Here is a 26,827-nt window from a genome sequence, read left to right as displayed (position 1 = left end):
ATTTTTCTTTTTAAAAATCTGTTACATGTATAATAAAAGGCCATCTGTTAAAGTCTCTGAAAATTGTTGTTATTTTTAATAGTTGTTTAGAACTTAAACTTGTCAATGTAAAAGCTATAAAAAAATCAAGAGAAAACAATTTCAGGCATAGATTACCTTAGCTGTATTTTGCAAAACTTTTAGGAATTTTGGTCCTCAATGCTCTTCAACTTCGTACTTTATTTTGCCTTTTTAACTTTTTTGGATTCGAGCTTCACTGATGAGTCTTTTGTAGACGAAACGCGCATCTGGCGTATATACTAAATTTAGTCCTGGTATCTATGGTGAGTTTATTTGTTCCTGTATAAATGGTGATTTCTACTTATCTCATTTGAGCCGTAAAACACTGGATACATTGGGAGTTTGCAGTACGGGAAGTTTAGATGCAAAGTCATTAAAAGAGTAAAGTTCAGATGACAGTTTTAATCACTTTCTATTTTTAATGAAATATTAAGCTTCTCGATGATAAAAATTGTTTTTGTCAAACTACTATATGACTTATGTAAGTTTTCTTTCTGTGGTTATTTTTTTTCTCTCACTTCCACTATTTTTGTGAAATTAAATGAAAATGAAACGAGCCAAATTAATTTTAGTAAAGGTGTTAGGTACCACCATTTAACTATTGTTTTTCAAATCTAACAGATTAGGGGGAGGATTGGGATCCCGCTAACATGTTTAACCCCACCAAATTCTGTATTTATATGTCTGTACCAAGTCAGGAGTCTGTAATTCAGTAGTTGTCTTTTGTTTATATGTTACATATTTGTTTTTCGTTCATTTTTTGTACATAGACTGTTAGATGTTTTCTCGTTTAAATTGTTTTACATTGTCATTTCAGTGCATATTTTAGGTGAATATGCGGTATGGGCTATACTCATTGTAGAAGGTCGGACGGTAACCCATACTTGTTAATTTCTGTGTCATTTGGTTTCTTGTGGAGAGTTGCCTCATTGGCAAACATACCATATCTTTTTTTTTTATAGATTGCTTTAAGGGCATTTAGTTGCTGAATATGCGGTATGGTTTTTGCTCATATGTAAAGAATGTACAGTGATTCATAATTGATTTAAAAATTCTTATATTCAATAGTTTGAAAAATCTGCATCAATTTTATTTGTTAACGTATTTGGAAACGTTAAAAAACAGCTTCCTATGGAAGATGATATTATGTTCTGAGAAAATTTTTTCCAACTAGATGCACATAAATTAGATTTATCAGCGGAACAATAACATATATAAATTTTGATACGTTTTATTTTATTAAAACGTCAACGCTTTTCTCTGGGTTTTTCTTCGTCCCTGAAATCAGTTGTTCCTAGAATACAGAAAATTGTACATTAGGATGATGGTTATATCAACAGAACAAAACAAACGCACTTCTAAACATCTAAACGCAATATTACCAGAGTTGATATTCATACCTGCACTAACGTTGCAATGTTTTTTCTTCAGTAAAGTTTGTCAGACCTTTCTTGAATTGTATTATTAAATAAATGTGTGATTGAATAGAAATGTTCTCCAATTTTACTTCTTTTTTTATCTCCTATTTCAAATTAAATGCAAAGTATCTATCATGTCTACAACATATTAAACTATTTTTCATATTTCCGTATAAACTATATTTAGTGTTATATTTATGTATTTTTTTCTGAAAAGTATTGCTTATGTTTGAATTCAACTCAGAAATATGACAGTTGATGTCCATTCGTTTAATGTGTTTTATCATTTGATTTTGTCATTTGATTAGGAACTTTCCGTTTTGAATTTTCCTCGGAGTTAAGTATTTTTGTGATTTTCCTTTTTATTTAAATTAACACAAAAAGAACACCAAAACCAAGAAAAACTTAAAGTTGAATCTTAAAGTCACTGTATGCATTACTTCCTGTAGATTTTTGTTTGTTTCAAATTTCAGTGTTTAAATAATTGTTCAAGATGTTCCAAAATCGAGTTAAAATCAGTGATGGGAAAATGTGAACTTTTCGAACTAACGAACAATAACTACACAAATGAACTAAGCGTAAAATTTAGCGCCAACTACTCAGCACGTTTGCTCCGTCAAAAACATCACGAAAAATGGAAACTGGATATTGTGAACATGCCAAAATTACGAACTTTTAAATGTCTTGAAACAAACTTTGAAACAAAGCAATACATAAATACTGATATGACACGACAACAGAGATCGACTTTGGCCAGATGCGTTGTGGAACTTTTCCATAGGAATTATAACTTGGGCGTATCGTGTTATCCCGTCAAATAGACGTTTTTGTAAAGTTTGTAATGATTATGTATCCATTGAGGACGAAAAACATTTTTTAGTTCAATTTCCTTTATATTTGTGTGAAAGAAACAATGCCTTTGCTGACTTTCAGCAACGTAACAACATAGACCGTTCCGTTCTTCTCTGATGACGAACTACTCATTAAATTGCTAACTACTCAATGTAAACTAGTGTCAAACTATATATTCAATATTTCAACAATCAGAACTCAGTTACTTTTTCATCATGACATATAAATAATCTTGTTTAAAAATGTTCTTGAAACATACATTTCATATTTTTAACATTAGCGCTAATTATATATATTAATTGGCAGTGCTTCGTAAACCTTTGAAGGCTGACTGGTTGGCTTTGTATTAATGTATGTAATATGTGATAATAGCTTGCACTATAAATAAAATTATATAATAGAATATATAATTAGTTATCAAAGGTTCCAGGGTTATAATTAAGTAATAAATCACACACAATGGGTTTCACTGAAAATTAAAAAAAATCAATTCATCTGAAGTTAAATGAATACAAGTATAAAGTATCTACCCGAATTCACAGACGAAGACAAGTGGAGCAACGCATGAGCTATAGGTTGCGGTCCAAGTCGTCTTTAACCTAGATTGGAAAGCACATGTTCCTTTTGGAGGATCCCCCTCCTTCCAGTTATCGTACATATTTGTCAGTGTTGTATTTCCGGACTGCCAACTGAAATTTCCACCATTTACTGACTCTATGCCAATCCACACTTCTGCTGTCTCTAGAAACATTGCAATAAAAGTATGTATTGACGTGTAACATGGTTTATACATTGTTAGATGGTTGAGACTAAGATATGGATGTTTTGTATTTAAAGTTTTCTTCGCATCTCGAATGTTTTCTATCGAGCGTGTGTTCCTAATATTACTGATACTATGTCTATTCATAGTGTGCACGTTTAATGTCATATTTCTTCATTTCAAGTGAATTATGTTACCGACGAATAGTTCACTTGCTGGTAGAAATTGAATTGATATGGTTTTATAGAAAATGGAAAAATAAGCTTTAATTTAAAAAAAATCAATCATGATATCTGTATCTAGCTTTTCTACCTCAGAAATAGACAACCTTAGCTTTATTTGACAAAACTTTTAGGAATGTTGGTCTTCAATGCTCTTCAACTTTGGCCTTTTAAATATTTTTGGATTCGAGCGTCACTCGTGAGTCTTTTGTCAATGTTTGTAGACGAAACGCGCGTCTGGCGTAAATACAACATTTAATCCTGGTATCGATGATGAGTTTATATACTATCAAAGTATCTTATTGTATTTCACATTTTCGTAAATAATAAAGGGTTATTGCATGAATATTCGGGAACATTGTCCCGAGTAAAAATGCGAGTGCAATATATGTTCTACGAGGGACAATATTCCCTAATATTCATGCAATAACCCTTTTATTCTTTAGCAATATAATATATGAAAGTAAAAATTGGTTTAAACTAAGATTTTGCCGTTGATGACGTCATTAATTTTAAAGATTTATTGCAATAGTGCAAAATTGGAATTTATTGCACGCTAACTTTTGGTTACTTTCTGTGGGAAATATTATATTGCTATGCAATGATAGGTGTTATATTTCAATGTCTTTTTAGAAATTATTGCAAATTTAGAAATCTTAAAGTCAGTTTATGTCATTACTTTCTGTTGAGTTTTTTTTGTTTGTTTCAAATTAGGATGGTTTGACCAATTGTTCGATAGAAAAGTAAAGATTGTCGTAAAACTACAAATACTGGTCTTATTACCAGGTGCTCTAGATTCTGCTCAACACATGACATACGTCGTGTGCTTATATTAGTGATGGAACCGGGTAACAAGTCTATTTCGGAAGGTCACATTCGAGCGAAAGAGAAGGAATTGTAGTTACGACATTAAGCACATATCCGCTATCATCTGAAAAAAACGGATATTCCACAATTTTTTCAGTTGTGAAGAAACAAACTTATCATAAATATGCTTACCGAATTCTAAGTTTTTAATGGTCTCACGAAGAAACTGGTCTTCCTCCTGGTTGTTTATTTCGATGAGGGTTGAACAAATCTTTGTACAGTATTCCTTGAATAATGTATTAAAGTGTATAGCATCCGTAGGAAAAAGATAATACAAATATGATAATGTCATTATCTTTCAACACGTATGCAAATAAAATTAATGAGTATTCTCAAGTAGTTTATAATAGTCACATGTGATAGTTTCTCGTAGAGATAAACAATAATAAACCAACATTTGTTTTATCTTCCAGTCCCGAATTGACGAAAGCCTGTCATTTTAAAACTTTTTCATAAAAAAAAACCAGTGACATTTCTTTCCACGCCAACATCCTGATATTTAACATGGAATATGAAGACTGTTTAGCTTTAATGGTTTGATGGATGTTGTAAGACTCTCTCAGTATATGTATTTGTGTCGAAATTATATTGGATAGTCAAAGAGGTTTCTATACTTTATTTTTAACTCATAGAAACAGATACATTTAATCACTATTTCTCATTTGTAAAGATAATAGTAATGATTACCTTTGCTTGATTATAATTTCTCAAAGTAATATTGTTAAAAAAGTATAAAGATCCATCAAATGATTGGATATTTGGATCTCCGATGTCATCCGGAATACCTTAAAAATAAAATCAGAGTAACAGGTACGCTATATCAATGAATACAGTTATTGATCTTCTAACGTATTACAGATAGGATATCCGAACAAAAAAGTACAGAGCAACAACACAAAAAATGAATAAAAAAGTCAACAAAAGAAAAGATACCAATTTAATTGTCAATATTTTTTATATTTTTTATAAAACTTTCTGTATCAGTTTAATTATGTATTCAACGTCAAAACGCATCTGTCATTTAAAAAAAACTCAAAAACGATACGATGAAAGTTTTGAATGTAATTTATACGTCCGGTAATCGATTTCGCCGTTCATCAATGAATCCTTTGGGTTTTTATATGTCATACTATTGAGCTGATGCATTAGGTAAACAACTTGCGATCTTTAAAAATAGAAAATAAGTCCAGAACGTGATGAAACAGTTACTCCACAACCATCTTGAGCAAATTGTTTGCATTTTCAGAGCTGGGATTTTTATGTGAAGCAAGAATAACAATATCAAGACTGATAATTTATAACGCCTATATATATTGTCTATGAAATTAAGGCAATATATATAAGTATTAATAACTATTCTATTGTATTAAAGGAAACATCTCAAACAAGCAAGGAAACTTTTTTTAACGATTCTATCTCAATTTGCAGCAGAATCTGCTTACCCTTCCGCAGCACCTGAGATCACCCCTAGGTTTTGGTGTTTATGTTTTAGTTTTCTATGTTGTGTCATGTGTACTATTGTTTGTCTGTTTGTCCTTTTCATTTTTAGCCATAGTGTTGTCAGTTTATTTTCGATTTATGAGTATGACTTTCCCTCTGCTATCTTTCTTCCCTATCATATTTATCAAAAAGTTGCAAACATTTTAAAATAAGATCTGTGGAATTAAAATTGGCCACAGAGATCTATTCTCTCTTTAAACAAAACAGCTTTTATACACATAAATCGACTTTAACTTAACACCACAATTAAACAAACAACTAGTGTCTACGAACTGATGCGTGGTAAAAACGGCACACATGTTAATATCGTATTTTTGAAAAGGCACCAAATTACCAATATGAGAGTAACACTTTTACTGAGGGAGCCACAAGTATGCCCAACAACTTTTTAAACATGTATAGACAAAATATATAGATTAGTTTCTTACAATATGAATTTAGTTGACTCCACTTCCCCGAGTCTAAACATACAATAGAATCATTCCCCCATAGTGTATATCCATTAAAACAAGACAGATGGGTCTTCGCGCCGACAGCATTGCCTCCTACATCAATAAGTACACTCGCATTACCACAAGTTCTAATCTCTGGATCGTTACATGTAACTACAAAAAAAAAATTGATTAAAAATCAAATGAAATTCAAAAGGAACATAAAAGCTAAGTGTTGTTCCAGTAATTTATTTTGAATATTTATCATAATATATATTTCAATTATCATCAGATATATGACAAACGTTCCATTCAAGATGATGGATTTCCTTGCCTGCTTTTGTCTTTTCTAAATGTATCAATGTGTAATTGTGAATCCAGTCGTTTATACATTTATTCACATTGTAAGTACATATGCAACGTTGTATTACCACATCAATATCAAAGCATCATTTCTGAAAAGTTGTTCAATGAATTAGTCTTTATAAAATCACAATAAATGCCATTATGTTTACATATACATGATATAGTTGTGTGTCTGAATGTGGTTGTGTGTGTTGGTTTGTTAGTGTATCATTGACATATATCCTCTATTACATGTAAAAATTATTAAATCGATCTTGTATGTTATATAATATCAATAAAAATAAAATACCATCAACAGCAATAATTTATGTAAATAAAAGAAAAATAACAACATTGTCTCCTTATCTGATTTTTTTTTCTTCAATTGTTTAAAGAAATTAATCTGGGACTTAAGGATGTTCCATATGAGTATGTGAACCATACGCGTATTGTAGGAAAATATGAGTATATACTCGTTTGGTTATTAACGGGCCGACCATATGAGTATTTGGACCATATAATTATGTATTTTTTCAAATAGCCATTAGAAACGTTTCAATAATACAATAAACGTTATTTTAAAAATACCAATGATGGTTACCTAAACAACATATTGATTTTATAATTCAAATGCCACATAAACATAAAAAAGATGCTACAGTCAGTTGATCTTAGTTTTAATTGCTAATTGTACTCTTACATATATGATTAGGATGACATTTGCTTCCACATGGTGCCATAGTTATTTGTGCATTTGCACGTCTTGATTATGTATGAACATTTTCAGTTACACCTTTTGCTTGCAAGTGACAAGCTAGACTTCCTTGCAGCTGCGTGCAGTTTTATCGAAGTTTCGGGTAATTCCGATGTGTTTAAGGTGTTTCAAAGAAGGTCTAGATCTCCAATATCGTAACATGACTGCAGTTCACCATATTCACAGAAATAATTAAATAAACTATAGCCATTGCCGGTGTGTGAAACTGCATCTTTTTATATAATTTATCTTTTTTATTTATAAAGTATGCTCAAATGACCTTTTTCATTACGTGACAACTAGAGCGGTCATACCTTGTGAAGATTTTAAAAGTATTTAAAGTAAACGTTTTGATTACCCCGACGATACGCGTACGGTCGGATCATACTCGTATGGTCAGACAATATGAATATATACCCATATGGTCATGACCATACGGGTATGGTCCAAATACTCATATGGTCCGGAACAAGGATAAACAAGTCCAATGCTAGTCCGCAGACTTGCATCAAAGAACATTCTCGATAGAAAAAAGGTCATAAAAAGGGGTAACATGTATAAAAAGTGTGACAAATTTTCTAATTTACTATTGGCCAGAGTATAGTAAAAAGTCTTCGCAATATGAGAGAAATATACGATAAAAATAAACACTTGATGTAAGGTAAAATTAACGTACCTTCGTGAGTTTTTTTGCATTTTTTACCTGAAATGAATAAGATATTTGTCCATATAACATTAAGTTTGAGGTACACCGTATGCCCTAGTTCGCTTCATTGGTAAATATTGGTAATCGGTAAAATAGTTAGATTGGTCAAATTTTTGCCAAAGGCGTTGCACATAGACGGTGTTAGATGCATGCACAGGAAAATAGATAGTTTCTTGTATTGAATACGTTAATAACTATAACTTCATTCAATACTTTAATTTCTTTAATAATTGAAAACAACATGTTTAAAAATTTCTTGCGTCCGAAACGCTTTTCTGGATATACCTTCATCAGGAACGCTAAAAGCCAAACATTTGAAATCGAAAGTCATTAAAAGAAAAAATAATCCCAAAATACCAATTAATTATTTGAATCATGACCTCAGTGAAACTAATACATGCACTATGTTTGTTTGCTCATCTGTCAATTTAAAACATGCACTATATTTCTTTGCTCATGTGTCAAATTAAAAACAAATCTCTATTGATTTTATCAGTTGCCATAGAAGGTTCATACATAAGAGGGTAACACAAGCGTTATAGTAAATTTTAGAAATAAAGCATACATAACTTACTTTGAATTTGTTAAACAATAAAACGCCTCCAACACAAGTGTTATTATGACTGATAAAAAAAAAGATATAATTTCTTTGAAAAATTTGAACAAAAAACGCTTCTAACAAATGTGTCAATATGACTTCACAAATAAAAGATATATCATCTTTGAAAGATTTGAACAAAAAAAAGCCTCTAACACATGCGTTAATATGACTTCACAAATAAAAAAATATATCTACTTACTTTGAATTGATTGAACAGTTAACGCTACTAGCACTAGTGTTAGTATATAGTATCTGAACATAATTTTCATAGTATATGACAACAGGTCTATCCAAATATTTTGTAAGAAATCTTTACATGTAGGCTCTTATATTCGCGTGCACATAACCTGACACGTTTTCATAGAGATTATTAGTTGCATTGTCCTATTATTTGATTTGCTAATTGATACATGATGACGGTAGACTTTTTTCATCTTCACTGAAGTGGAACAGTATTGCATCGACTTTGATTAAGATCGTTAAACATACATGTACATCAAAAGAACAGATGTTAACAGTGCAATCAAATTTACGGAGTTCTTTATTTTCCGTTCATGTTTTGAACATTTTACATATTGATTTTAAGCTATTTTAGAATCAAATCATATCTTTATATAAAATCATATCTTTATATCAAATCATATCTTTATACCAAATCATATCTTTTACAAATCGATTGGTACTGTATTTCTGCACTAATTTGTTTGAATATAACATATTGTGAAGCGTTTAATTAAAGTCGTTAAAGTTGCCTATTACAATTTTGTACAATTCCTGCATTTGAATAATAATTGTTAATGCATTCGAGTAATCCCATTAATCTATCACAAATTCAAAGTTTACTAATAATTTTACAACTATATAGTCGATAGCTGTGCAAGGATTGTCTACATTCGTAATTGGCCGTTTCGGAATCTAATGCATTCTGGGTAATATTTTCAAAAGTGTTCAACAAAACGTTGTAATTGGCCAAACACGTTCTAAACAATTGAAATTTAACCAATGACGTAACGTCATTTTCATTTTGTTGTACGAGCAATGATATTACCAATAGTCCTTCAGATTCTGAAAAGACGAATTAAGATCATGCCTGTACACATTGTGCAGACTCTTGTAACATTAGTTTGTTCCTCAAGCAAGACATCTCCTCTGGCAGAGGTACGGAGAAGACCGAAATAATTTATGGTAAACATGTCAAATCTGTCCCATGTCATGTAAAAATGTAGTTCACATTTCGTTCTTTTTCTTTATAAACTGTTGTTTGTTTTCTGTCAATTGCAAATACATAAAAACAAAAAAGTCAATTATAAAGATGCAGTAAAGTAGATGGATGACGGTGAGGAATTTGGAATTAAATTTGGAAGATGGTAATGTTTGATATAAAAAGAATTTGTACTTTGTATTATAAACGCAATTTAAAATGTTAAAGTCAAAACCTGTTATAAAAATTGATTTCCGATAAACACAACATCTGCAGTTACATTTTCTTCCCAAGTAATGCGTTAAATATGTTTTATTCTTTTCTTAATATAAAAATGTTAAAAAAAACATTTTCCTTGTTAATATCTGTTTCCTGCATTTTGATTTTCTAGATTTTAATAAATAAAAGTTTACATCTTAACATTGAATCGATAGTGAAGATCGTCTGGAACCTTTACAACTGCCTCTTAAATTTTTACCTCTGTATTTAGGAAAAGTACATTACGGATCCGTTTTTAGTGTAGATCGTCGTCTGGAACCTGCCCCTCAAATTTTTATGGAACAATTTCAGATTCATTTACCTCTGTATTTAGAAAAAGTACATTACGGATGCGTTTATAGTGAAAACTGGAGTTAACAAATGTTCAAACAATGCATATTTGTTATTGATAAAGCAAATATAAAATTAAGGCGCTTCGGACACACAAAAATTAAATGATTCTATCATGTACTTACACTGCTAAATAAATGGACTTTTGGCTCACATCAGCTCATTAGTCAGTCTTTTGGAACTGAAATGATTACTGAAAAAATGTGTAATTAAAATGTTAAAGTAAATTATAAAAGGGGAAGTCCCTATACATCGTTATCAACAAACAGAACGGATGAAAAAACAACTGTTGTATTTATGACAATTTCCATTTTAAATCTATAACTATATTTAAAACGTTCAATGTTTTCACGAGTCAAACAGGTGCTGCCTGTACTGTGTTCTACGCATGCAAGAAAGTATTCCCATTGACTATTTATAGACACCAAAAAACGTAAAATAAGAAATTATTTATTATCAATTATTCGAGGGATACAAATATTTATCTGTTACTATAGGAATTTAAATCGAAAAATGGCAATTTCCTAATTGAATCCGGACTTGTTTTTAATTTATTATCAACGTGTTTCGTTTCAATTTAAAACCGAAAGTAGAAAACGTAATTTATTAACTATTCTTGATTTGTTTACAACCTCCATACATGCATTATACTCGTTCCAAAAAGGATTTTATAGAGTTCAAACTTCATAGAAATGTTATCCAAATATCGACTTAAACGTTTTATAAGGATAATGATTATGCAGTGTGATAATCATTGCAAGTTCATTTCTGCTGTGTATCCTTGTTTTAAAAAATGGAATCTAACTTTTGTTGATCAGGAATTTCCCTTGAAACAAACTGAAGAGAAATTGTGAAATAAATTTCCAGATCCCATGTCAGAATCTTTCATAATAAGGGCCAATATAATTAAATCATACAATAACTGCAAATCATGCCTAGGTAAATCCTTTAAACATGTCAAAGGTGAAGCTAGTAATATACATCCTTGGTCCCTTGCTGTTACACAAAAAATAGGTTGAATTTGATAGCGCGCAAAAGTCACTAAAGCCCTCAAAATGCTAGCTTAAACCCTATTAAATATATATTTATAATAGTTAATATAAATAAAACGTAATCGATCATGCAAGACAATACGCATGTTATGCAAGATTTTTATTTTTGTTTTTCATAAAACAAAATAACCTTTAAATTAAAGATACCTATGATTTTCCTATCTTGTATTTAATTATATTTACTATTAGTTTTCTAAAAATAATCAGTTAAGACACAAGATCTTGTTAAGCAATTGCAAGTCTAGTAATACAAGCATCATGTGATCAATATTTTGTAATATAATTACAATAAAGTACTAAAAGTATGCATACGGAGTCTTCCGAATAAGATCATTTAACGCATCAATGTAAAAATATCGGAAATTGATGAGACTGTCATCAAAATGAGAGGGTTAGCGCTATAGAACCATGTTTAATCCACCATTTTCTACAATTGAAAATGCCTGTACCAAGTCAGGAATATGACAGTTTTTGTCCATTCGTTTTTGATGCGTTTTGTTATTTGATTTTGCCATGTGATTATGGACTTTCCCAATTGATCTTCCTCTACGTTCAGTATTTTTGTGATTTTACTTTTTGCTACTGGAATTCGGATTGATATTGGAATACGTGGATGTTATGTGTCACTTTTATACAAGGAATGATGTAAAGCAATTGCAAGTCTAGTAATACTAGCATCATGTGATCAATATTTTGTAATATAATTACAATAAAGTACTAATAGTATGCATACGGAGTCTTCCGAATAAGATCATTTGCAATCGGAATTCGGATTGATATTGGAATACGTGGATGTTAGGTGTCACTTTTATACAAAGAACTGGTGATCGCTGCTAATGAAAGGAACGACAGCGACTTCGATGATCTGGACCTAACAGATCTTAATGACAGTAACGGACCAACACCTATATATATCGCTTTTGAAGCTATTGACAGAATAGAAGAGGTAATGGGCCAGAGAAGGGATGGTGTACGGCAAAATATCATATAATATTCCGCCCTTCTGTCATCTGAATATGAGATGCACCCCAGATCTGGGCAATGTTGAAATGAACAATTTGTTTAGGGATCAAATGAAGAACATCACGGAAGAGACAAGAAATACTTGCACGGACAGAATTATCCGAACATTAGACGGCTTCCTGGAAGAAAAAAAGGAAATAATAACAACTATAAGAAGAGAGACGAAAGAAAAAATCGGAATTACAAGTAAAAGTGCAGGTACAGCTAGATCCATTATGTACAAAAAATTAGGAGAACTAAAGGGCCATAATGAATTCAAAGCAGCAATCCGTTACAAACAATCCAAAACCATAATGGGACACATGACCACATAACAGGAAAAGATACAGGGACAATTCATATAATTATTAATTATAATACTATGGGAATTTGTTATGTTGCCGTTGGATTTTTCTATTTCGTGTTTAATAAAACAAGTCTTAATCTGTTACTTGATTGGATTTTAATGTTCTTGGTACCACTTCTACCACTCCTAAATACAAATAAGTGGAGTTATGCATGATAATTAAGGTATCAATACATTTGATAACATATGTTTACTTTCCAACCACTGACATATTGGGTCAGCTGAGGTCAACATCATGATTTATTATTAAGTAGATGTATGATAAAATGTGTGCATTCAGTTTCCATATGTCTGTGATTGCAGACAGCTGGTTTCCCCATTGTGGTTTGTTTTAGGCGTATAGGTTATAATTGTGATCGCATTTATAACTATTAGATTGGCAATCGTCAAAATTAAGAATGGCTCGCAGATTTAAAAAGAAAGTTAAAATGTTAAACAAAAAATAAGAAAACTCGAACGGGTTTCTAGAAAGAAAAGACAAAAAAAGCAGAGGTATTTAAAGCTTAACAATATGTATATTACTTAGCCAACTGTCAATTGACAGACGAACAATACATAGTTCAAGGTAAGGGTTTTGAATTTATACCTATGCCGAAGAAGTGTAATTTAGGCAGAACTGTAATGGCAGACTTCAATGAATTTGCCAGAAAACTTAGATGTCGTTTTCATTTTGGCAATACAGAAAATCGGGAAATGCATCCGTTCCGACAGAAATCATGTTATGAACCAACACCTGTTTGCTTTGAACTGAAAAATTATCTAGATGTAATCTTAACTACAACAATTTCACTAAAGAACAACAGCTTTGAAAAACATGCACTATATTATTTTGTCTAAGAGCGATAAGGGAGGCGCAATTGTAATATCTAAAAAGACACACTACATTAAAGAAGAGTTAAGGCAGTTAAACTATATCCATTACACGTATATACAAGAACCTAATTTATTACTGATTAAAAATAATATACAAACATGAATCAGCAGGATATTTGACAATGGTGAGATCGATGGGATAACTCTTGATTTTCTACGTGGCTCATCGAAAAAGGGACCCAGATTGGGTCGTCATTTTCTTCTTCATAAACTTCACAAATTAAGTGAACTTGTTATTCAAGGGAAACAAACAACAAACGTTGACAGTAAACGAATTACCCCCCTGCAGACCAATAATTTCTCAATAAAACGCTGTCACCGAAAGGGTTACCAAATGTATTGATTACTTTTTGATACCTATAGTTAAAAGACAGAACAGTTACATTAGAGATAGTGGGGATTTAATAAATAAGATAGAAAATGTCAGAGCAAGTCTCTGTAAGCAACAAAGTGATATGGAAATTTTATGTCACCAAATTTGATGAAATTTTGTATACAGCCTCAATGCCATATACTAACATTGAAATGGTCTTGTTTTGGTTTTCTAGTATGTGGTTGCTATGGAAACCACACATTCATAATATCTGCTGTAAAAGCATGATCTACAATGTCAAAAGTGGACCGACTTCATGAGTTTTGTATATGAAAGTGTGATAATATTTTCAAAATCCAACTTAGATTTTTAAAAAATACATATTTAAGGTTTCTACTTTTGATGGAATACCAATAAAATTCAGTTTTTAAAATATGTAAAAAAAAAGGACAAAAATAGCAAAAAATCAGGATTCTGAAAATTGTGATTTATAGCAATTTTTAAAATTGTTTCAAGCAAAAATGTAGGCATCAAGACATGCATAGTATAGCTCCCTATTAACTTTTACCCCTTTTTTAAAATGTGTAAAAAAATTGGAGATGGTATATTTTTGGTAAATGATATATTTTCATTGAAAAGTGGTTGCCTTAGCAACAATTGATGAAAAGGGTGCTATGACACAATCATATTTGTCTGTTGCAGGTCAATTATTTACTTCTATTTAGCATTAGATTATATATCTCTATATGTGTGCAACTATTGTAATGCCAATTTGCGTCTAATTTCTCATATAACTGTTGCTATAAAATAGCAGTTTCTAGTTTTGTTTTCTTATTTTAAATCTTGCCTGTTATATATCTTTATGTTTAGTTTGTCTGTTTTGTAATCATCAAATAATTTCTCCAATAGTAGGAGAAATAAAGATAACAGATTAAAACCGATATATTCAATTTAAAAAATTCAAGCTATTCTAACTCTTTTACATAGTAATTATCTTCCAATAAGTAGTTTGAAAGTATTAAACATGCTGGAAAAGATGTTTTGAAAATTTTACTTAGCCATGGTATTTTGACCCCGCTGCGGTATATTGAAGCCCCTACTCTGGACCTTTAATTTCCAAAATTCTGGAAATTCTAACTCTTTTATGTAGTTAGAATACACTTATAAGTAGTTTGTATGTATAAAACTTGCTGGGGAAGATATTTTGAAAATGTTACCTAGCCATGGTATTTTGACCCCCTGCGGTATATTGAACCCCCTACTCTAGACCTTTAATAACCAAAATTCTGGCAATTCTAACTCTTTTATGTAGTTAGAATACACCAATAAGTAGTTTCTATGTATAAAACTTGCTGGAAAAGATATTTTGAAAATTTTACTTAGCCATGTTATTTGACCCCCCATGCCATGGTATATTGAACCCCCTACTTTAGACCTTTAATTTCCAAAATTCTGGCAATTCTAACTCTTTTATGTAGTAAGAGTACACCAATAAGTAGTTTGAATGTATAAAACTTGCTGGGGAATGATATTTTAAAATTTTTACTAAGCCATGGTATTTTGACCCCGCTGCGGTATATTGAACTCCCTACTCCAGACCTTTAATTTCCAAACTTCTCGCAATTCTAACTCTTTTATGTAGTTAGAATTCAACAATAAGTAGTTTGTTTGTATAAAACTTGCTTGAAAAAATATTTTTTAAATTTTACCAAGAGTTTTAAATGGTGAAGTTGAAATCATCCCTTCGTAAATTTTACGGACGCCATCAGGTTGACCGTTATGGAATAACCATTTCACAAATGATATCGGATATGTTCCTTACGTCGTAACTACAATCTCCTTCCCTTTCATGGATGTGACCTACCGAATTAGACTATTTACCGGATTTGTTATCACATAAGGTAGCACTCCACAGTTAGGTGTGTAGTTTCGCATTTTGGCCCCTGTGGATTTTTCAAATATAAGAGCTAGTGTGCAATAAAATTAAGTTTTGGATAGCTGAGTATTAAAATAGCCTTCGTATTGGGTTTATATGATCATCAAGATCATATCATGTATGTAATATAGGCTGTTTTCTGTATGACAGTCCGTATTTGTATGTCCATACCATACATTGGTCCGGCAATAATGGTAATGGTTTTTTTTCAACATTTTGTCGCACGAACTTTGTGATTAGATTTTACGAAAAAATGAGGCGAAAGACACCCATTTTTTATTTGATCATTAGGAAGATTTATGACAACAGTTTCAGAAAAGGTATCACTCAAAGGCATTGAAATTCTAGTTTGATCCAAATTTTGGGGGGATATGTAACATGTTTACCCCCCTTTTTGCAATATTTTATGTCAAATAAATGCAGAATGTTGCCATGGATACACATAAAAGGAATTATTTTTCACCCTTTTAACTTTTGAAAATCAAATCTATGGAAGATACTGATTACATACATATGCACATGTACATCACAAACAGTTAGGTTAATGTATTAGAAATCCAGGAATAGGAGATGATAAAACATTTTGTGGCTCATTTTTAATTTTATTTTCTAACTGTGGGGTGCTACCTAAGCAACACGACGGGTGCCACGTGTGGAGCAGGATCTGATTACCCTTCCAGAGCACCTGAGATCACCCCTAGTTTTTGGTGGGGTTCGTGTTGTTTATTCTTTAGTTTTCTATGTTGTGTCATGTGTACTATTGTTTTGTCTGTTTGTCTGTTTGTCTTTTTCATTTTTAGCCATGGCGTTGTCAGTTTCTTTTAGATTATGAGTTTGACTGTTCGTTTGGTGTCTTTCGTCCCTCTTTTATTACCACTGGGTCGATGTCTCTGCTGGTGGATATTTTGTCCCGGAGGACATCATCCGCCCAGTAGCAAAACTACAATTGCATGAATTTACGAAGATCAAACAGGAAACTGGCTCGGACGTCGCCCAGTATTAAAAGGTCCGAAACAGACGTCACCATGCATGAACACGGTGTCGTCTGATACGGCAGGTGTCCACTCATCACCAGACATGACAAATATCTCAAACATTACTCATTCAGATCATCGTCCTAGTGACAATAACAATATTACACTAATACAGCCATGTTCAGTTCTCCTTAAAGACATTTTGAATTTTGATGACACAGTACAACACTGTCGCATTTCGAAATGTGAGACCAAAGGCTGCAAAACTTGTGCAATTCTAATGACAGATGCTGAATTCACTAGCAATTTGACCAAGAAGTCATAATTTACCAGAACTTACGGTGATCTGAATTGTAAATCGATCAATGTCGTTTACGAATTAGAGTGCAACTTTTGCGGTTGGTATACGTCGGTGAAACGAAAGGAAGGCTGAACACGTGTATGTGTAAATTTATCTTTTACTTTTGGTTCCGTTGAACATTCGAACGTATGCATTCTTAGTTTTGTCATTGTACGCACTTCGTTAATTCATCTATCTTTGACGTCGTAGATAGATGAATTAACGAAGTGCGTACAATGACAAAACTGAGAATGCATACGTTCGAATGTTCAACGGAACCAAAAGTAAAAAGATATTTACAAGGGAAAACATTGGGCAAGTGCAAGGATTCGCTCTAGAACGTTTCCACTAGAGAATGAACAAGGTCGTTACTTAAAGATTCTTACATTGATACCAATGGATTATCGGATTTATCCAATCCGACAACCCACGAGTAACTTTGTAATAATCTGTTACTAATTTGCTTTTTGTTTTACGAAAATCCCCTTCGAGTGCCTTTCAAATTCCACGAAGTTGTCAATTTCATTAACGCCTGTCAGCATATTTTGATTATTCTAGTAAGCTAAAAAGGTTATGACCCTTTAAGTTATCGTATGATATTTTGATTAACACGTTGATTTTTTTTTTACTCAATGGGGTTCGAAAAAGGATAAATGTCGATCAGTTTAGAGAAAGAAACATTTCAACTAATCTACGTTTATATAAATTGTGTAACTCAGGTTCGATTGAAGATGAAACACATTTCCTAAACTATTGTGACAGTTATACTGATGCACGAAACACATTGTAATGATAGTCACAATTTAGTATGCACCGAGTAAATATGGATGACATATCTGCAAACGAATCCATTACAGTTCTCCTTAATGCCAATATCAAACTTGTAACACGCTTTTTTTAGCATTCCAACATAAGACGTAAATATATATAACTGTTTACTCTGTCTTTTGTAAATATTAAAAACATATATATATGGGAAGATGTGGTATGAGTGCCAATGAGACAATTCTCCATCCAAGTAACAATATATAAAAGTAAACCATTTTAGGTCAAGGTACGGCCTTCAACACGGAGCATTGGCTCACACCGAACAATAAGCTATAAAGGGCCCCAAAAATTACTAGTGTAAAACCATTCAAACGGGAAAACCAACAGTCTAATCTATATAAAAACGAGAAACTGGAAACACGTATAAATTACATAAACAAACGACAACTACTGTACATCAGATTCGTGACTTAAGACAGGTGCAATATGTCTACATTTTTAAATATTATAATTTGACCTCATTTTTTATATCTGTTTAATTTAGAGTTAACCATGATAGTGCATCATAAGCTTTTTTAGTTGGCTGAATCATTATGTTTGTACCACGTGGTTTGTACTCAATGTACATTATATTGTATATTATGATAAACTATTTATTCATTCATTCGTATAAGATTTCAAACAGTTAACACTTAGATATGTTATGGCAACGTCAATGACAAGGTTGATGAAGTCGTGCAAATTTTAGTTTTTTCTTCCTTTTTTCGGTCTAAATGTACATCTCTCTTTATGTTTTCGGTGTACATGTATTTTCATTTAATGGATCTTTATGGAACATTTCAACTTTCAAAAATGTAAAATTGAAAAAAGAAAAAGATCAATTTAGATAATACAAAGAGCAGTTTTGAAAGTATTTTGACAAAATACTGGAAAATTGAAGGAGGATCAAAAGTCACATAATATATAATAATTGTTAACTTTTAAAATCAGTTGATTCAATAAATCATCAACCCAAGACATATGATATTCATCAAGGCCAACGGCCCTCTTAGATCGATAAATTGTCTATCATATCTCTGAATATTATATCTTTATATCTGGGGTTGATAAATCCTAGTATCAACCTCAATTATTAACCTCATCAAAAATCAATTATTAAATAATGATCAACTTTGAAATGCCATCAACTCTTTATTCATGTTGTTATTAAGCACCTAGAAAAATACAGGAAAATTTCATAGCACGATCTGTGTCGTGTTTATGTAGAAACGAAATTAACATCTTTAACATCATGTTTTAAAAGATGTCCATAAATATTTAAGGCATGTCCTGTAACTTTATATTCATGATGGGAGATGTAGCAGCAAAACAATAACCTAATGGATTTTGTTATATTTTATTTTCACAACTACATGTACTACACTGTTTTCCGCTTCGTTCTTGACATCAGTTGATCCTAGAATAAAGAAAATCGCTAATGAGGATTATATATTTATTTCTAAATTTCATAGCAGAAATGAGTCAAAATTTTTTTTTTTTTTTGTAGCATGATTTTTTTTATGTTTTATATTTGACCGTTTAAAAAACACATTTTGAACACAGCAACAAAAATGCAGCAAAATGTGTCAAAACTGATGTCGTGTGTATTTATTTGAATGTTTGCTTTGTTGTTCAAAATATTTATCTTTTTATTTTTATATAACAAGACCAATTTGATATTCACTTATCTCAGAGTTATTATATTGTTTATGAATGAAATCTGCCCCATACGATACAAAGTGAAAATGTTGACAATGACAATTACATTTTCATAGAAGACTCTAGCTACTCATAAAAGGTCATTACCAAAGTTTAAGCTTTTTTTTTCTTACGGTTTAAAGCTCAAGTTATGTCAATAACAAATATAAGGTGAAGTCCGAGTCAGCATATTACCGCCATTAAAAAAATATCTAATTTATCAAAAAGGAGATCCATGATTGATTAATATTTTAGCTTAATATGTTTCTTAAGTACTGCTCTGCTAATTTTTTATATCAATTTAATATTCCAGATATTTAAAATTTATTCCGCATACATTTTTTATGTTTAATTTACTTTTTAAGTTCATTTGTTTCTATACTTTGCTTGATATGCTCAATTTTTAATAATAGTATCAAATAAAGTAAAAAAAGGTAAAATATTCACCTCAATTCACAGACGAAGTCAGCCAGTGCTGCGATATCGCATACATTTTTAGATTTTGGAGCCCAAAACTTATACAACGGTAATGCCTGTACACAAGTTCCTGCTGGAGGGTTATCTATATAAATTTCTTGTACAAAGTCTGACCAGTTTTCATATTGGTTTGTCTGTGTTGTATTACCCGAGGGCCAACTGTAATTCCCACCATTAACCGACTCTAATCCTATCCACAAAACATCTGTATGAACAAAATTGAATAAAAGTATCATCTATTTACTGGGTATATAGTTACTATATTACAATTCATGTTAAAAATAGTGGGATGTTTAAAAAAAAGATATGATATCTTTTCATTTCGATTTGTTTTATAGGAAACGTTTCCAATCAAGTTATGTTTTAAAAGTATATTGTATGAATGAATCAGGATTACCAAATAAATTGCCATTTGCAGGACGATGTTGCCTTTCCGTATCATATTACATACTACAAAGTAAGCCTTTAGATCGTCCAGCAGACATGTTCGTATGTGAATGCTACCGCAAAAATTCTGGATTGAAACTGTTATTCAATAAATTGTCACACATAAAGCGAAGGAGATCCTAATTGATATTGAGGTCACAACATACTAAGAGGGCAAGTTAAAAAGTACAATAAATAGCCCAAATAAGTGTAGCTTAGTTGTGTCCGGTTGTTCAACCAAAAGCCTCGCGTTATATCAATACTTGGATGTATGATAACCTATATATAAAGGCAGCAGTTGTATACCGCTGTTCGAAATTTATAAATCGATTGAGAAAAAAAAACAAATCCGGTTTACAAACTAAAACCGAGGTAAAGAAATAAAATGGACGATTCCTATCTATTTTGAAGTCTCCACATTCAAGGTTAAGGTTAAAGCTACACAAAATAAACAAATGTGAGCAAAATGATTATTTACGGATTAATAAAATAGTACACATGATTTGTAAACTTACTTAAACATGTTGTCTTATTTCAAGAGGATGATTCGATTTTGTTTAAGCTCACTGCTAGAAATACTAGAAATAGTATTGTGTTAACCAATTTTTCTGTCAGAAGGCATAGTCGAGCGTAAAAGGGGGGCTTCTTTACGGAAGATCGCAAATTAAAATTGACATTTCATGATTAACGCACGATTACAAATGTTTTGCACGTTAATTTTTTTTTACCGATTGCACGAAACACGACGAGTAGCGAACCTTGTTCACGACTACACGTGAAATAAAAATGACAAAACACGTTGTACAAAAATAGTCCTTTACCACCCTCATAACCGAATTAATATCGAAAAGCAATCTCTGCAGAATTGTCGATCCTTAAGAGAGAGCAATGACCGATAACTCTATATCGGAGATTGATCAAAAAGCACGTTATAATTGTTTCGGTTCTTGGTGAACATACTAAAAGTAGATATGCTTACCTATTTTGAACTTATTCATAGTCTCTAAAAGGAACTTGTCTTCCTCTTGGTTGTTTATTTCGATGAGTGTTGAACAAATGTTGGCACAGTATTCCTTAAATAATGTATAAAACTTTATATAAATCATAACATTTAGACAAAAACAATACATATAGTTCAATCTTCTTTCATGAATTTATTCTGATTAGAAATTAATCAGTATTATATGTAGCTTTTATAACTGACTATGCGCTATGGGCTTTGCTGACTGTTGAAGGCCGTACGATGACCTATAGTTGTTAACTTCCGAATTGACGATAAAATATAACTTAATTTGTTTTGGCACCAAGAGCTAATAACAAAACCAGTGATGTGTATTTACCCTGATCCGCGGCTTTTGATTAACACATGTTTTTTTTCTTTCAATTTATGGTTTGATGGCCATTTAATAACTGTATCTTTAATTTTAAAAAAGAAATATTGGTTGTTTTTTTGTTTTGTAAAATGTTCTCATAAAAACAAATACGTTTTATAACAATTGATCGCTTACACTATAATAACAATGATTACCTTTGCTTGACTATAATTACTCTTATTAAAATTGTTAAATAAGTATAAAGACCCATCGAAGGACTGTATATATGGCTTTCCTATGCCATCAGGAATACCTTTAATAAAAGCAAAATCAGAGTATTAGTTAAACATAAATAAATTAACACTAGATCTTCTGCTTGATTTCGAATAGGATATTCGAACTAATCCAAGATCACATTTATCGGTTTACAGTGGGTATAGTTTTGGTGAAATATAGGAAAACATTTGTCGTTAATCTGTGATTGCTTACTATACCAGGCCCAAACATGACAAATGTTGAGCACATTTATTTATGTACAAAATAATAAACAGTAAATAAATTATATATAGCAACACACACGACTGAATTGCGTACGTCACCTCTCCTTTTATCTCGGACTGTGGTAAACAATAATATCAAAAGAGCAGGCTATGGAAGTACGTACTTGAAACGAGTTTAACTCAACGTTAAAAAGTAACACACACAGAAATGAACTATAATATAACAATGACCATATTCCTGACTTGGTACAGGACATTCTTTTTAAGAAAAAAATGGTGGGTTGAACCTGGTTTTGTGGCATGCCAAACCTCCCTCTTATATGGCCATGTGCAATATAACATTAAAATGACAACACAATATTACAGGACTACAATACCAATAAATAGGAGAACACAATTGACAAAGAAACACGAATAATAGCTAACAAAGGCAACTGACTATACTATACCAGTACAACATATATAACACAATCAGTAAACACATGTCTAATGCATCAGATCAACTTTGTGTGACAAAAGACTGCATACAAGCCTATCAAACATTTGTACTACTTTACATATTTTTTAAATCATTTGGTTACCTGTACCATAAAGAATCACGACAAACAGTATCCGATTAATTATAATTAATCCACAGTAACGGGTGCCACATGTGGAGCAGGATCTGCTTACCCTTCCGGAGCACCTGAGATCACCCCTAGTTTTTGGTGGGGTTCGTGTTGTTTATTCTTTAGATTTCTATGTTGTGTCATGTGTACTATTGTTTGTCTGTTTGTCTTTTTCATTTTTAGCCATGACGTTGTCAGTTTATTTTAGATTCATGAGTTTGACTGTCCCTTTGGTATCTTTCGTCCCTCTTTTTACCCCAAATGTTTATTAAATCAAATTAAATTCTGGTAGAATGATATACAAGTAATCAAAAGAAACGATACACAGTAATTTTCTGTCAATATTTCTGTATTTTTATATTCAAAGTTTCTGTATAAGTCTAATAGAGTAATGGAGTTCGCAGTTTTTCTCAATAAATCATTAGAATTTGTATGTCAATAGTTAGGCTTAGACATAAGTTAAACAATTTGCCGTCTTAATAAATGGAAAATAAATCCCGAACTTGATGAAACAGTTACTCCACAACCAGCATGAGCAAACAGTTGACCTGTTCAGAGCCGTGTGACACAAGCTGTAGTTGCAAATCACGTTCATAAATCAAGAATAACACGATCAAGACTGATATACCATATCGCTTATATTGTTTATGTCAATGGACCAAAATGTTGTCTATATACTTGATAAATGTACATCAATGCTATAAGGGATGCACTGTTCTAATAAGTGTCTTACCGAATATAAATGACAATTGATATATGTGGTGATTGAAATTTGATGCATGTCACCGAGGCCCCTTCATATTTTATTTTTTTCAAATATATTACAGCAACGGCAGAAAGAAAGCTACTTGAGAAAGTATCATGCATTGATTTATTGTAGTAACAAGCTGGAAAACGATTGTCAATTTGTAAAAGAACATTTCTATCAAAACGTACGAACAAATGGGGCACAGTTTTTAAACACACACATCAAATTTCACTGTGGCACTAAGACTAAACACCACATTTTGAGAAACGATTTGTGTATACAAACTTTGGCGTGGTTAAAAACAGCACACATACTAATATCGTTTTATTTATAAGTTATATCAAAATACCATGATTATAAAAATAACACTTTTGATGAGAGACTTGCAAGTAAACCAAAATCTTTGTTAAAAACATGTTAACATTGTCATTTCGGGGCCATTTAAAGCTTACTGTGTAGTATGGGCCTTTGTTCATTGTTGAAGGCCGTACTTTGACATATTCTGTGTCATTTTGGTCTCTTGTTGAGAGTTGTCTCATTGGCAATCATATCACGTCTTCGTTTTTATTTATAGAAGAAAAATATAGATTAGTTTCTTACAATATGAATTTAGTTGACTCCACTTCCCCGAGTCTAAACATACAATAGCATCTTTTCCCCATAGTGTATATCCATTCAAACATGACAAATGTGCTTTTGCGCCTACAGTATTGCCTCCTACATCAATAAGTACACTCGCATTACCACAACTGCTAATCGCTGGATCGTTACATGTAACTACAAAAAAATGTATAAAAAAATCCAGTGTAATTCAAAAGAAACATAAACGTTAAATGCAATCCTAATCCGTTAATTTGAATATGAATCATTACATATATTTTAATTATCATCAGATAGACGATATACGTTCCATTTAAGATGGTGGTTTCCCTGGTCTCTTTCTGTCTTTTCTAAATGTATCTATATATACTTGTGACGCCAGTCGTATATAAATTAGACATTGTAATTACATATTCCAGATTTTGTATAACCACATCAACAGGAAAAAAGTCACCAAATAAATTGATAATATGCTTAAAAAGTGCGACAAATTTCCTAATTTACTATATGCCACAGTATAGTAAAAAGTCTTCACAATAACAGATAAATAACGATAAACATAAACACTCGATGTAAGGTAAATGTAACGTACCTTCGTTGGGTTTGTCTGAATGACTTTTTTTGCATCTTTTACCTGAAATGAATAAGATATTTGTCCAGATATCATTAAGTTTGACGTACACTGTATGACATAGTTCCCTTCATTTGTAAATATTGTTAATCGGTAAAATATTCAGATTGGTCAAACTTTTGTTGCCAAAGACGTTGCACATAGACAGTGTGGGATGCATTCACAAGAACATATATAGCTTCCTGCATTAAATACTTTATTTAGGTAAAATACACTAAACCAATAAACAATCTTAATATGCAAATTAATTATTGGAATCGTTACTTCACAACAGTGAGATTAATTCTTGCTAGTTTGGAAAAGTTTTCTATATTGATTTCATTGAATTCTAATATTTTTTACGTAAATTCTTTTTTAAGTTAACATAGAATGTTCATTGTTATAAGAGGGCACCACCAAACGTTCCAAATTTGTAAAACTATATGTAGATAAGTTGCGCAGTTCATAAAATATCATTTACAAAAAAGATATATATCAAAAGTTTTGACAAACACTGAAGCAGATGTAAATGTAGTAATTGAAAATATTTAGGGTTAAAATTTTAACATTACACTCAGCAACTTTAAAATAAGTTGTGTCTAAGAATAGCAATAGTTAGATTAGCAAATAAAAGACTTATCTACTTTGAATATTTACAATTAAACGCAATTAACACTAGCGTTTTAAAATAAAAAAATGCATAACTTACTTTGAATTTGTTGAACAATAAACGCCTACAACACAAGTATTATTATGACTTCACAAATAAAAGATATATCTACTTACTTTGAATTAATTGAACAGTTAACGCTATAAGCACTAGTGTTAGTAAATGTATATAGCATCTGAACATAATTTTCAATCTGTATGACAACAGCTTTATCCAAATACTTTGTGAGAAACCTTTACAAGTAGGCTCTTATATATATTTGCACATAACATACGACGGTTTTATATATATATATATCTAGAGATATTGTTTTCTATTTATCCTATTGTTTTGATTGGCTTCTCGATACATGATGACGTTAAAACATTTCTATATCTTCACTAAAGTGGAACAGTATTGTATCGACTTTGATTAAAATCGTTTAACATACATGTACAATGAAAGAACAGATTTTTACAGTGCAATCAAATTTACGGTGTCCTTTATTTTTCGTACATTTTTCAACATTTTACACGTCATGGCTAAAAATGAAAAAGACAAACAGACAAACAATAGTACACACGACACAACATAGAAAACTAAAGAATAAGCAACACAAACCCCGCCAAAAACTAGGGGTGATCTGGTGCTTCAAAAAGGGTAAGCAGATCCTACTCCACATGTGACATCCGTCGTGTTGCTTATGTTATAACAAATTCGGTAAATAGTCTAATTCAGTAGGTCGCATTCATGAAAAGGAAGGGGATTGTAGTTACGACGTAAGGAACATATCCGATATCATTTGTGAAACGGCTGTTCCATTACGGCCAACCAAATCGCGATGACGTCCGTAAAATTTACGAAGGGATGATTTCATCTTCACCATTTGGAACTCTTGGTTCAATGGCTTCCTTGTGAACAGCAACCCTCTATAAATATCGACTCGCAAAAATATTTGAAACATATGTAAAAAAAAATAATACTACAAACTATGTGTACATGTACAGTTATATTGTATACAGTAATGATCAACCTTCTCTACACAACGATTCTGCTAGGTTATATTCAATCATATTGAAATGAATGGCATATTGTTCACATATTTGTGATGAAAACATAACATACAATTAAAAATTTCCTTCACGTTGATCTCTATACTAATTCCACGAAACACGTTGAATAACAAACATTTTTTTAGTCACGGCTGCA

At 31.5% G+C, this 26,827-nt stretch overlaps 2 protein-coding genes across 3 annotated transcripts; both read right to left on the bottom strand.

Annotated features, from left to right (window-relative positions):
• Positions 1 to 1,289: 1,289 nt before the first annotated feature.
• LOC139494947 (lithostathine-like) lies at positions 1,290 to 9,010 on the bottom strand. Of its 2 annotated transcripts, XM_071283073.1 has the most exons (7): positions 8,715 to 9,010; positions 7,885 to 7,911; positions 6,107 to 6,283; positions 4,866 to 4,963; positions 4,311 to 4,404; positions 2,861 to 3,071; positions 1,290 to 1,354 (listed from the first exon to the last, which is right to left on the bottom strand). In XM_071283073.1, the coding sequence occupies exons 1-7, from the start codon at positions 8,782 to 8,784 to the stop codon at positions 1,345 to 1,347; spliced, it is 687 nt and encodes a 228-aa protein (XP_071139174.1). In that variant the 5' UTR covers positions 8,785 to 9,010; the 3' UTR covers positions 1,290 to 1,344. The 2 variants fall into 2 exon arrangements, with proteins under 2 accessions (XP_071139174.1, XP_071139175.1); XM_071283074.1 differs by lacking the exon at positions 7,885 to 7,911 and having other exon boundaries at positions 8,715 to 8,960.
• Positions 9,011 to 19,281: 10,271 nt separating this feature from the next.
• LOC139494946 (uncharacterized) lies at positions 19,282 to 26,006 on the bottom strand. Its single transcript, XM_071283072.1, has 7 exons — positions 25,756 to 26,006; positions 24,952 to 24,993; positions 24,360 to 24,536; positions 22,119 to 22,216; positions 21,570 to 21,663; positions 20,135 to 20,369; positions 19,282 to 19,406 (listed from the first exon to the last, which is right to left on the bottom strand). Exons 1-7 carry the CDS (start codon positions 25,820 to 25,822, stop codon positions 19,397 to 19,399), a joined length of 723 nt encoding a protein of 240 aa, XP_071139173.1. The 5' UTR covers positions 25,823 to 26,006; the 3' UTR covers positions 19,282 to 19,396.
• Between the last annotated feature and the right edge of the window lie 821 nt (positions 26,007 to 26,827).

The sequence above is a fragment of the Mytilus edulis genome, chromosome 11, assembly GCF_963676685.1.
Source record: "Mytilus edulis chromosome 11, xbMytEdul2.2, whole genome shotgun sequence".
Lineage (NCBI taxonomy): Eukaryota > Metazoa > Mollusca > Bivalvia > Mytilida > Mytilidae > Mytilus > Mytilus edulis.
The sequence above is the reverse complement of the archived record's forward strand: the minus strand, read 5'-3'. Positions and strand labels throughout refer to the sequence as shown.

Coding starts and splice junctions, on each gene's coding strand:
- LOC139494946 (XM_071283072.1), bottom strand. CDS start 25,822: ATGTTCAGATGCTATATACATTTACTAACACTAGTGCTTATAGCGTTA. Junction 24,994..25,755: donor AACTGTTCAATTAATTCAAA/GTAAGTAGATAT, acceptor TATTCATTTCAG/GTAAAAGATGCAAAAAAAGT. Junction 21,664..22,118: donor GTAATTATAGTCAAGCAAAG/GTAATCATTGTT, acceptor ACATTATTTAAG/GAATACTGTGCCAACATTTG.
- LOC139494947 (XM_071283073.1), bottom strand. CDS start 8,784: ATGAAAATTATGTTCAGATACTATATACTAACACTAGTGCTAGTAGCG. Junction 7,912..8,714: donor AACTGTTCAATCAATTCAAA/GTAAGTAGATAT, acceptor TATTCATTTCAG/GTAAAAAATGCAAAAAAACT. Junction 6,284..7,884: donor ATGCAAAAAAACTCACGAAG/GTACGTTAATTT, acceptor TTTTTTTTGTAG/TTACATGTAACGATCCAGAG.